The 12,867-nt window shown below is 43.0% G+C and overlaps 1 protein-coding gene across 1 annotated transcript in view; it reads left to right on the top strand.

Moving 5' to 3' along the window:
• The window catches only part of LOC146172562 (nose resistant to fluoxetine protein 6-like), a 33,874-nt gene that overhangs the window by 8,687 nt on the left and 12,320 nt on the right, over positions 1-12,867 (top strand). Inside the window, exons 3-6 of the mRNA XM_084585744.1 lie at positions 5,722-5,833; positions 7,380-7,464; positions 8,396-8,484; positions 9,396-9,575. Of these exons, the coding sequence (XP_084441870.1) occupies positions 5,722-5,833; positions 7,380-7,464; positions 8,396-8,484; positions 9,396-9,575 (466 nt within the window). The remainder of the gene's footprint in view (positions 1-5,721; positions 5,834-7,379; positions 7,465-8,395; positions 8,485-9,395; positions 9,576-12,867) is intronic.

The following is a 12,867-nucleotide window of genomic DNA, read 5'->3' as shown; positions in this document are numbered from 1 at the left end:
TCAGTAAATATTTGCATCAATTTTGAGAAAATTTTGCACGTTATAACGAGTAGTAGCTGGCGGCCGACTTGGCCACCATATGCACTACTATATCACTATTGTGCAGATAACCGTCTCGAGCAGAGGACGTAATACATCTGCATGAGAGAATTTCAAGAATGAACCCCTGCTTGTATACGTTGCCTGCACCTTCAATGCCCCTGTAGCGTTTAAGTGAGATTTAGTATGGGTTGGTAAAGTAGTGTGCCCATTTGTAATAGAAAGCCCACAAAAGAACTCACATTGTAGCTTCCAGTATAGCATGCAGTTATTGTCTCCGGGTTTCTGGAACGAAATTGGCCGTATTTCAGCTTCTGTGTGGTTGCAAATTGCAGCCCGCTTACCGAGCTCCTTAAGATCTCTAGTGCAAACGTAGCCGGTAATCCCACTCCTCAGTTAGTGGCTTTTTTGAGCAACCCCTTATTACTCACTAGTGGTTGGTTGCTAAGCCTCTTGCTCTTACATCTACGATCTTAGTGGCATATTTTCATAGGTACCGGAGATGAAATAATTACACCAGTCACCCTTCTCATCGCGTGAACGCCTCATTATCAGAATCAGAATGAGAATCAGAATTTATTGATTCAATGCAACGAATGAATACAAATATTGGTAAGTACAGGAGAAGGTCCCAAAGCCAATGGCTGTACAGGGGACCTCCTGTTACAAGTATACAAAACAAAAATAATTAAGTGCAGACAACAGCGGATGAAAACTTTAACTGTTATATAATATAAATGTGGAACACGCAGAAATACATGATAGCGTAATATAAACAGAATATAAATTGGGAACATGTTATATAAATGCAAAACAGAGGAAAACAATTGTATGGGGGAGAAGTATTTTTATCAATGAATTTTTTTTTTAGCCCGATAGCAGAAAAGTACGAAAATTACGCTTGAAGGCATGAATATTAGAAGATTGCTTAACTATGAATGGTAATGAATTCCACAGAAATGAGCCAGAGAAATTAACTGTGGATTTGCCGTAATTAGTTCTGGGTTTTGGCAGTAAAATATTATTTTGGCATTAAAACTGAGTGAAGCTATGTCTCGGGAACTGGGTACTATTAATTATTGAGATGGGAAGTGATCCATTCATGAACTTAAATACGAGGATGCCAATAGAATAATGAAACATGGATGAGACTTCAAGGATGTTATGAGCTTGCAGCAAGGGCGCAGCACTGCACAAATGGCTGTTAGAAGTAATGATGCGTATGGCTTGATTTTGTATGTGTTGTAGCGAAGCTATGTGTGTTCTGTATGTGTTTCCCCAAGGCGAAATACAATAGTTCATATGGCTATGGATGAAAGCATAGTAGAGAGAAATGCGCGTATGTAAACTGAAGTAATTTCGCACCTTGATGAGCCCCCTTATGCCGTATACTAATATTTTTAAAAGGGAGGATACATGTCTGTTAAATTTTAAGTGACAATCAAGATCTATGCCAAGGAACATGGCATGATCAGTGGAAAAGAGTATGTGAGAGTTAAGGGAAATATGTAAAGATGCAGGAATAGCCTTGAGAGGAGACGAGAAGATGACAAAGCTAGATTTGGATGCATTAATTGTAAGCATGTTATTTCGACACCAGGTTGCTACGTTTGCTGCATCGGTATTCAATTTGTGTGTTAAAGAATCTATGCACGAGTCAGATGCTAGTACGGTAGTATCATCAGCGTATAATATACATTCAGAAGATTTAAGGCACGAGAGAAGATCATTAATAAATAAAACAAGAAGAAGTGGTCCAAGGATGGAACCCTGAGGAACGCCAACATTAGTAGTCTTACGTGTAGAGTAAGTATCAGATATGCAAACTGCTTGGATTCGGTTTAGTAGGTAGCTGCGGATAAATGTAAGTGCAGGACCAGATACTCCAAGGGCATTTAATTTATCTAAAAGTATGTTGTGATTAATTGAGTCAAATGCCTTCGAAAGATCAATGAATAATGCGCCAACTAATTGACCACGATCAATAATATCTTTAATCATATCAGTTAAAGAAATTAAGGCTAATTCAGTTGAAAAACCAGACCTGAAGCCGAACTGATTAGAAGATATGATGTTAAATTTTGTGAGGTATTTTGTCAGATGGACGACAAACAGCTTTTCAATTACTTTGCTAAAAAAGGAAAGAATAGCAATGGGACGATAGTTACTTGTTAGGCGCCTGTCACCTTTTTTGAAGACGGGCATTAGTTTGGCTTTTTTTAGTGCGCTAGGGAAGATACCGGTCTTGAAGATTAAGTTGACGATGTAAGAGAACACATTGCAAATCAGAGAAGATATTAGCTTTATATGGAAAGAATGGAAGTTGTCAAGGCCTGGGCTTGCATCTTTCTGATTCATAATGACAGTGCGCACCTCACCAGGAGAAACCGGGAAAAGGAAGAAACTATGAGGTAGACGGGGGTACATGTGAATGGGGTGAGTAACGTGAGGCTGATCGATGACAAAGGAATCAATGAAAGCATTCGCTATGTCACTAGTATCACGACAAACATGTGTGTCTGTTTGGATTTCCTTTATAGGAGCCGTAGTAGGAGTTCTATTTAATAATGAATTGATCACTTTCCATTGTTTTTTAGAATCACTACCAGCTCGGTTTATTTCAGATTCATAATATTTTTTCTTCGCAGTTTCGAGTAGCCTGCCAAGTACATTGCTATAAGTTTTATATCGTGTCCGTAAATTAATATTAAATGGCTGCTTCTTAGTCTTTTTATACAGATTATCCTTTTTCCGTAGACATTTCAAGAGACCGGTAGTTGACCACAGGTTGTAAGGGTTGTGATACCTTTTTCTGCAGTATGTCACTGTTGTAGATGATGTATCAAGAGCTTTAGCAAGTACAGCAGTGAATGCTTCGTAAGCAATTTCAGGGTCATCAATCAAAGTAATTGGTAGCCAATTTATGTTAGCAATTGTTTCATAAAATTGTGAGGAATTCAAGCGTTTCTTAGTACCCTGCACATGATTATCAACGGGGATAGATTTTATTCGTACAAAAATAGGTTGGTGATCTGTTAATTCAACTTCGACTACGCCAGCATCTGTGAGAAAAATGAGTTTTGTGCAGTATAAGAAAAAACGAAAATTGATTGCCGGACTTGGTAGTACATACATCGTTTCTGTGCATTCTCAACAGTACTCAAGTGTGAAAAATGTACTATGTATAAGCATTGAGGTATTGCCTTTTATCAGGCATGAATATGTGTTGCGTGTTCTGTACCTCAGCAGATTTGAAGTTTTGAGGTGCTGTGGAGGGGTACGTAGTAACAAAACTAACACTGGATAAAGTGTGTTGCTGAAACGTATTAGTAAAGGCACCTTGCAGCAATGATCGCGTTACTGTAGTGGCCTTAGCAGTGCTTCCAGGCCTTATAAAGGAAGAGCAGAAAGCGAAAGCGCCCGTTTGAAGGAAGGAAGCAGATCGACGCTTTAAAATTAGTTCCTTTTTTTTTATCGCCATGAGACACCTTGCTTTTATGCTCCTCGCACATGTAAAAAGATTTGAATCGTAAAACAACTTCAAGACAAGTGCTAGGATGGCTTGCGTACCTGAGAATGGGCATAAATAACATTCATGAACTGTTCAACATAAGAGAAAAATTCGGGGATAACAGTATATATCGATACAATCAGGTGGATAATATGATTCGGATTATAGAGTCAACGTCCCTTAGCAACTCGGGCTATCCGGAGCGTCACAGGGCAGGGCTTCCGATGACCATCGCTTTGTATCTAGCGCCATGGAGCGATGGTCATGCACCACTTGCTTCGACTGCCTTTTCAACTGTTCCAGATCACCGCGTAGACAAGCTCTCGTTACGTGAGCATTTCACCGTGCTTCGCTCGCGGATGCGGTCTCACATGCCCAGGCAACACGTCACAGCTTTCTTGCAGCGGGAACTAAGAATTGTTCGCTAAGGTTCCGCAACTCACACGTCTCGTGAGTTTCTTCCAAATGTTTCGGGTACACCGAAATAAATGTTATGTGCAGTGTCGCGCACTTTGAAATGAATTCCACGGGATGTCGCACGCATTGTGTCCTAATGAAAGAACAAAAAATCAAATAGCAAAGGAAAAACAACTAGAGGGGCTGGTAAGGTTTGATGAGAAGTGAAACCCTCGAATGAAATTACGTTTCATAGTTCCCGCGATGCGCCCAAGCTGCGGCACTTTAGCATGCAATTTTGGGCTCCCGCGTTGAGAAAACTACAATGCGCTGCCCGGGCATCAGAGGCAGCATACGCAAGAAAACGCCGAGAAATGCTTACGTAACAAGTGCGCTGTCTACGCGGCTGTCGGACACCGTTCAAAAAATTACTCAAAGCGATCTGCGCACCAGCTATCTTCAGGCGCCGTAAACCTGCCGTAAGCATTATCTCGCGCCTGATGGCTATCGCTTCGTGGCGCTGGCGGCAGTCCGAGCCTCGTTTTTCATCATTCGTGTTAAGTCTGTGGGCGGCTGTACGTTCTAATGAAACGATCCGGACATTCCGACCTCCTCTTGTTCTTTACCGGGCACTGGCATCGCGAACAATATGGTAGCTTTGCTTTTTGGCCCCATCAAAAATCGGTAACCGCTGCTGAGGCAGCCCACATTCTTGGGTTTGGAAGTCCTGCACCGACCCACTGACCCAGCTCGGCGGGAAAACATTGAAGAGGTTTAATGGAAATATATTTTAGTGAAGCCTCATGAAACATAGTTTTATGCGCCAGAAATTCACGTAAGCTTTTAGACGTCATCACGTCCTTATATTTACATGCTTCTCCTTGTTGAACATGTGAATGCGACACTGCAACTAACATTCAAAGCGTTCTTGTGCGCAAATATTTGAGCTGGAATAAGAACGTAGAGCACCTAAGTTAAAGGGTAGGCAATATGGTGGCCTTAACCTAAAATTAGCGTGGAAAATCGCATCTTCAATGAGATGAACGACGTATAAAGCACTTGTATAAGCTGTTTTGCGCTGTAGAAAAAGGTTTATGTGGAACATACTCATAATAGAAACTGTAAACTATTAGTATGCCTAATAAAAGAATAGTACATTGCAGTACCTAAAAAGCAGACCAACACGTAGCTATTACAGATAAAAACTGCAATCCAATAGGAATGCTCAAGGTACGTGAAATGTTCAGGATTTAAGCAGTTGCAGGCAGTTATTTCTTCATTGATTTCAAAATGAATGTCTATGAATAAGCCCCGCTAAGAAAAGCAAAAAGATACGTTCAGGCAACAGTTTTCACGAGTCATGTTTGAGTGCGTTGAAAGCATTATGTCTCTACTATATTCAAAGAAATTAGCGACCTACCGTGTAGAAGCGATAAAACAGCAGCAATGCAAACGCTATATATACGATAGTGGTGCTAACAACAGTGCAATAATAAATGTTGCGTATCGCTTTGAACGAAATAACTGATCTTTCTTTTTTTCTTAACCTCTGTCGGGCCTATTTGGTGCCGTCATTACATGGATTTCTCTATATGTTGTCAGGCCAGACAGGATGCTTATAGCTGACGGCTGTTACAGAAAACTTATACATTTGCAGTTGTCATAGGCAGGTCAGCCAGCAAGCGCTATGTTCTTAGGCAGACGAGCAGACAAGGGTGTATAAAAAAAGCAAAAGAACTGGAGAATAAACTATATTGTAATGCACGGTTTCCTAGGCACGCAGTTTCCAAAGCTTCGCCACGGACAAGCGGCTGCCTGGCCTTCGCTTCGGCCTGTGCTTTATCAGTTCATGCAGCGCCGAGGACCTGACCCGCCTTGGCCACACACGTATGCATTTCATGTTCTATTGTCCTGAGCAATACAAGACTTGCCTTATTCTCTCAAATTAAAAAAAATAATTAATCGTGCTTTTCAAACCAGAGAGGACGGATGGACAAATAACCGAATTCCTCTGTATGAATTCGAGGTCGTTTGCTTTTACAGGATATCAATTTCGAATACCACTCTCAACAAAGCAGTTTACTGCTGTCCCGACGACATTCTAGAGGCTTTGAAAAGTAATCTTTCGGTCATGGCAATAAGTTGCTTTCGACTTGAAAGTCAGCGGAAAGCTGTCCAGCGCTCTCGAAACTTAAGTTCTTGTAGCACACCGACTGCAAACACACGAGGCGGGCAGGACGAAGTGCTTTCTGTTAACGGAACAAAATTTAATGGAAGTGCTTTGAAAAGTTTAACATACGATTTATTATTTAGGCACACGAACACAAAAGAGGCTTGGTAAAACAACCGCTTCTCAAAAGAGATATACACCTAGGGAAGCCATTTTTGTATAAATGTTCTGACTCAACATTAGAGAGAAACATACGCACGTCAAACTTCTCTTATTTATTTTGAGCTTCTAATAAAATATCGTAACGTATTACCAAGCACTTCGTTTTGTCTGTTCTTTTAGACCGGAGGCTCTACTCTCAGGGATGTAATCCCCGGGTTGGCCGCGTGCGGGCGAATTACCTTGGGCTCTTCACTAGGCCCAACCTCATCTCCATAACCTCAAGTCTCTTAGCTGGAGTTCTACTCTGCTGGCTGCAACTCGCGAGTTTGCTGGGTGTCAGCGAACATTCTTCGAGTAGTTTTGGTGGTGATTTAGATAGGCCACGTGTAGTGCTTTTCACAGTAAAAAAGACTGGGCGTAGTGGGTTCGAACCACTCGGTTTTAACCCAGGTACTCGGACTAAGTAACCGAGTGTCCTAACCACTGAGTCACTGTGGCGGGTGCTTTCGCTAGTGGTAAGCAAGTTTAAGTAGGGTTTGTGCGCGTTTGTTCTTACAGTACTGCAAAAACATAAATATTAACCAACTCGCCCAAAGGTCCCCCTTTTGCAATGTATTAAGAGAATTATCTCCGCTTCCACACCCAATCTATAAGAATGAAATGTTTGAGAACAAAAACTACATATATCACTGTCGGTAAGGTGCTGCAGATATTTTTCGTGGAGCCGTTCAAGAATAGCTTGAAGAGCAGTGCTAAGTGCATGTGGGGCAGCCGTAGATCCTTTTAAAATGGCTCTTGCCGCCCAGCGTTCTTTTTCACTTGTTGCCAGATAAATAAAAAAAAAAAAACATAAGAGATGAACAATGGCAACAGTCGGTGAACAGAGTGCAGCCCGCTCTGCTACATGTAGCGCACAACGACGGCTGTCCTTCTGCATTTTCTTAAGGTCATAAAGGAATACCATTACTCTGTAATCGCTACACATCAGTAAAAATAATATTATACTTCTGGCTTACAGTCATCTCATACGATTATAGTGAACGTTCTGGCCGTACAGAGTGGCGAGGTTGAGTAATAGCAGATTTTCTCTTCTACTTTCAGTGACTGGCAACACAGCAGATATTGTTGTCGAAAACTGCGTAACAAGCGTGGCGGATGAGATAAACAACGCTCAAGCGGGGATCATGTAAGTCCGGAAACTCTCTAGCGCACACGCACACATTCGCAAGCGGGTGCTTGAATCTTGAACGCAATTCCTCGGAGCGTTGCGTGAACGTCATTTTCTGGTAAAGACACTTTCTAGTACGGAAGCAAAGCCATCTCAAAAAAGCTGCGAAATAATAATTGTAGACCACAATAAAAGAGAAGCTTGCCGGAGATACGTGAAAAAGGGAGACAAGAGAAATACGCCTTTCTACAGGTTTTACCGAACAATCGGCGATGGCTAACTATTCATTCGACGGGGCATTTTTTCCTTGTACACTGAGTGTGTTAACGCGACCGCGTTAAATCAGGTGTCAGTGTTGTAGCGAAAAACTACTGGGTTGTTTTGGCAGGTGAAAGTTGAGAAGTGGCATGATCCTGCATTGAATGATTGTCGGGTTCTGTGACGTCACAAGCTCACATGACGTCATCGAGTTGGCTGTAGCAGCCAACTTGGGCTACTCCTTTGAGTTGGGAGGCACGTGTTTCAAGCTTTCTATATCTGCTGAAGGCGAGCTTATAGAATCGCCTCAACGCCTAGTCGCTGACAGGAGGGTGAGATGGGAGGGCGAAATCAAAATCACGACTTCCCAGTGCTTTTGGATACCGGGTTAGTCACGCTACCCCAATGCCACGCAGGCACATTCGTACGCCTTGGTTTAAACGGGGATCTACATCCTAGTCGTGCGGGTTTTCAGCCATATCCTAATCAGCGTAAGCGTTAAACTATTGAGGCAAAAATTAATATACTACTGCCTAAGCTAGTAGCAAAATGCACGTACACAAACGAGAACACGCAAGGCGAGGCGGCAAACCAGAGTCATGAACGTTACCGCATCATGCTTTTGAAGGTGGAGCTTAGGTGTCCCCCCCCCCCCGCCCCCCCCAATGACTGTGTTCATATTTCTATACAGAGCTTTCTTGGCGGTACTTGTGACAGTGATCATTGCTGCGACAATCTTTGATTTGCTGACGGAAGATTGGGACGAGAACCGTAAGAATGGTGAGTGAAATTTTACTTTTTAAGTAGGTGCTTCTCGAAGAACATGAAAGATTAGGACTACGCTGATTGTAGTGAGGTAATAATGTTTAAGCTGCGGTATGAATCCTTAGAAACGATAGAGTGCTTACTAGCAGCGAAGAAAAGGAGATGATCCCTAACATGTACTCCGATATAACAGCCAAGTCACAAAGAACCAAAATTCTATTGAGGTGTGAAGGCCATGAGCTACAAAAGTTGGCGCCTTAGAACAAGCTTTTTCAGTTGCATACGCTTTATATGAATTGAAATAATATGTGGCCACACCAAAATGGTCAGGTAAATCAAATGGAGGAACAATGGTCCGGATGTCACAGTGATGCTATCTGGGTCTAGCGAAAGCTATATGAATGTTTCACTGGGGTTCTTAAAATTTATTTCAAGAACAATCTTACTCCTGCCACTTACGGTATATGTATTTTCTTTGTACTGGTGGCTAATTATTAATATAAAACGGGTCAGTTCTGGCCCATGTGCTTTGGCACACGCAGATCAGAAAGATCAGTGCAAATGTTCCTTCTATTTATGATGTTCTAGCGCAAAGCGTATCGGCAGCAAGATTTCTTTAATTACCTTGTCATTATACTGAAGGTACTGTATAGTAACGGTGACTATTTGCAGCTCACCGTCCACCACTGTATTGTATAAACCTAGTTTTTAAGCGAACAAGCGAACTTTTGCATTGTAGCCATGTTAACGACAAAAAACAATAATTTATTTGAGGAACGCATTAAATTTATTTTCAAAGAGTGCACCCGATTGGCGGAAAACTAATTTCATTTATGCACTACGTTCCGGCAGAGTACTGACGGTCTAAGCATACGTAATTTTTGTTGCTTACGGATGCATGAATTTTTCGGAACTTTATTTTTCAGCGGTTTCATACAAGTGCGTCATGGCATTCTCGGCGTTAGCAAACACACGTTTGATCCTGAATGACAATAGGAACAAGGACTCCGACAACTACTCATACCGGTTTATGCACGGAATCCGCTTCCTGAGCATCTTCTGGGTTTGCCTTGGACACTGCTATGGAACAATCAACGGAAATCTATGTATGTGTTTGCAAAGCCTTTATTCTATTCATTATTCCAGCTATATATATATATATATATATATATATATATATATATATATATATATATATATGAAGGAGAGAAGCCAACAGTCGGCGAGGCCAAGGAAAGCGTAGGGGATGTTACTTTGTCTTTTTTTTTAATATATGTTTGAATAATCACAGAAATTAGTAAGGTAATCTTGTTTTAGGTTAAAGATAATTAAACACAAAGTAGCAGAAAAAACAACGTGCCGATGGTGGGATCCGAACCCACGACCTCCGAATATCGCGTCCGGTGCTCTTCCAACTGAGCTACATCGGCCGCTGTCCCCCCTGCTACTTTCTTGGGTATTTATGTTGTCTGTATACGAACCTTGAGAGTGTTCACCAGCGCCACCCTCAATCATAGCGGCGGACGTAGAACGTCCCTTTGTTACCGCCAGCGTCACGTAGAACGTGATCAAGAGCGAGGGCGAAAGCTGTGCTAGAACCCTCTTACGCTACCTATGGCTTCAAGGCTGCCAGAGCCGAGACCCCCGTAAGCTACAAGCAGATCAATTAAGGGGAAATGAGGGTGGTCGTTATAATACATGAAGGAGAGAAGCCAACAGTCGGCAAGGCCAAGGAAAGCGTAGGGGATGTTACTTTGTCTTTTTTTTTTTAATATATGTTTGAATAATCACAGAAATTAGTAAGGTAATCTTGTTTTAGGTTAAAGATAATTAAACACAAAGTAGCAGAAAAAACAACGTGCCGATGGTGGGATCCGAACCCACGACCTCCGAATATCGCGTCCGGTGCTCTTCCAACTGAGCTACATCGGCCGCTGTCCCCCCTGCTACTTTCTTGGGTATTTATGTTGTCTGTATACGAACCTTGAGAGTGTTCACCAGCGCCACCCTCAATCATAGCGGCGGACGTAGAACGTCCCTTTGTTACCGCCAGCGTCACGTAGAACGTGATCAAGAGCGAGGGCGAAAGCTGTGCTAGAACCCTCTTACGCTACCTATGGCTTCAAGGCTGCCAGAGCCGAGACCCCCGTAAGCTACAAGCAGATCAATTAAGGGGAAATGAGGGTGCTCGTTATAATACATGAAGGAGAGAAGCCAACAGTCGGCGAGGCCAAGGAAAGCGTAGGGGATGTTACTTTGTCTTTTTTTTTTAAGATATGTTTGAATAATCACAGAAATTAGTAAGGTAATCTTGTTTTAGGTTAAAGATAATTAAACACAAAGTAGCAGAAAAAACAACGTGCCGATGGTGGGATCCGAACCCACGACCTCCGAATATCGCGTCCGGTGCTCTTCCAACTGAGCTACATCGGCCGCTGTCCCCCCTGCTACTTTCTTGGGTATTTATGTTGTCTGTATACGAACCTTGAGAGTGTTCACCAGCGCCACCCTCAATCATAGCGGCGGACGTAGAACGTCCCTTTGTTACCGCCAGCGTCACGTAGAGCGTGATCAAGAGCGAGGGCGAAAGCTGTGCTAGAACCCTCTTACGCTACCTATGGCTTCAAGGCTGCCAGAGCCGAGACCCCCGTAAGCTACAAGCAGATCAATTAAGGGGAAATGAGGGTGCTCGTTATAATACATGAAGGAGAGAAGCCAACAGTCGGCGAGGCCAAGGAAAGCGTAGGGGATGTTACTTTGTCTTTTTTTTAATATATGTTTGAATAATCACAGAAATTAGTAAGGTAATCTTGTTTTAGGTTAAAGATAATTAAACACAAAGTAGCAGAAAAAACAACGTGCCGATGGTGGGATCCGAACCCACGACCTCCGAATATCGCGTCCGGTGCTCTTCCAACTGAGCTACATCGGCCGCTGTCCCCCCTGCTACTTTCTTGGGTATTTATGTTGTCTGTATACGAAACCTTGAGAGTGTTCACCAGCGCCACCCTCAATCATAGCGGCGGACGTAGAACGTCCCTTTGTTACCGCCAGCGTCACGTAGAGCGTGATCAAGAGCGAGGGCGAAAGCTGTGCTAGAACCCTCTTACGCTACCTATGGCTTCAAGGCTGCCAGAGCCGAGACCCCCGTAAGCTACAAGCAGATCAATTAAGGGGAAATGAGGGTGCTCGTTATAATACATGAAGGAGAGAAGCCAACAGTCGGCGAGGCCAAGGAAAGCGTAGGGGATGTTACTTTGTCTTTTTTTTAATATATGTTTGAATAATCACAGAAATTAGTAAGGTAATCTTGTTTTAGGTTAAAGATAATTAAACACAAAGTAGCAGAAAAAACAACGTGCCGATGGTGGGATCCGAACCCACGACCTCCGAATATCGCGTCCGGTGCTCTTCCAACTGAGCTACATCGGCCGCTGTCCCCCCTGCTACTTTCTTGGGTATTTATGTTGTCTGTATACGAAACCTTGAGAGTGTTCACCAGCGCCACCCTCAATCATAGCGGCGGACGTAGAACGTCCCTTTGTTACCGCCAGCGTCACGTAGAACGTGATCAAGAGCGAGGGCTCGAGAAGGAAGCCATTTTCTCTTATTACAGTCATAACATTAAACACAATTGAAAATAAAAGGAATCACAACAGAAAACAACGATTTCGGTCTTGAGACGTCAAAATTGATACGCAGAACGATCATTATATTAGCGGATTGTTGGCTGCTTGCTAAAAATACTAAATTTAATAGCAACTAATTTCCACGCAGTTTTGTTCAGTACTGGTACCTTCTGTTATATACAAAGACAACGAGCTGAGAAAGTTGACGTTTTGGAGCATAAAGGTTCAATACAACATGTTTAAAAAAGTCTAGAGGGCACTTTGGACTACTAAAGAACGGTGAGATATCCATTGTAGCGCGGAGGATCCTAGCCCTCCACTACCGCATCTCTATCTCCCTCTCTTCTTTCGCTCCCACCTTCTTCCCTTCCTTTACTTCGTGGTATATGTGTCCGCGGAGAATTGTGACAGATACTGCGCCTTTTCTATCCTGTAAATAAATTTGAAATGCCGCTGATGCCTGCGGTAATAACGCCTCCACGACATCTGAATCTGCTTCGGTTTGCTGTATGGTGCGGCGTTCGAGGAAGTGGCCAATAATAGGCGCCGCACGGCCGCCTGGATCGGACGCCCGGCGGGGTCAGCTTCGTATGTGGATGAATCGCCTGGTGACGTCATCACCTGTCATGGCGGTACATCGCGAGCCCCTTGTCGAACACAACCAGCATTTCATTGAACGGATAAAAGTTCACCAGCGATCTATAATTCGTTTACAAGGAAGGAAAGGCGCTGTGTCTGTCACTCGCTGAATCCTGCTATCATCCTCACG

This window comes from Amblyomma maculatum, unplaced genomic scaffold, assembly GCF_055883805.1.
Source record: "Amblyomma maculatum isolate TAMU_Amacu unplaced genomic scaffold, ASM5588380v1 scaffold_13, whole genome shotgun sequence".
In the NCBI taxonomy this organism is placed as follows: domain Eukaryota; kingdom Metazoa; phylum Arthropoda; class Arachnida; order Ixodida; family Ixodidae; genus Amblyomma; species Amblyomma maculatum.
This window is presented reverse-complemented; position numbering and strand designations above follow the sequence as displayed.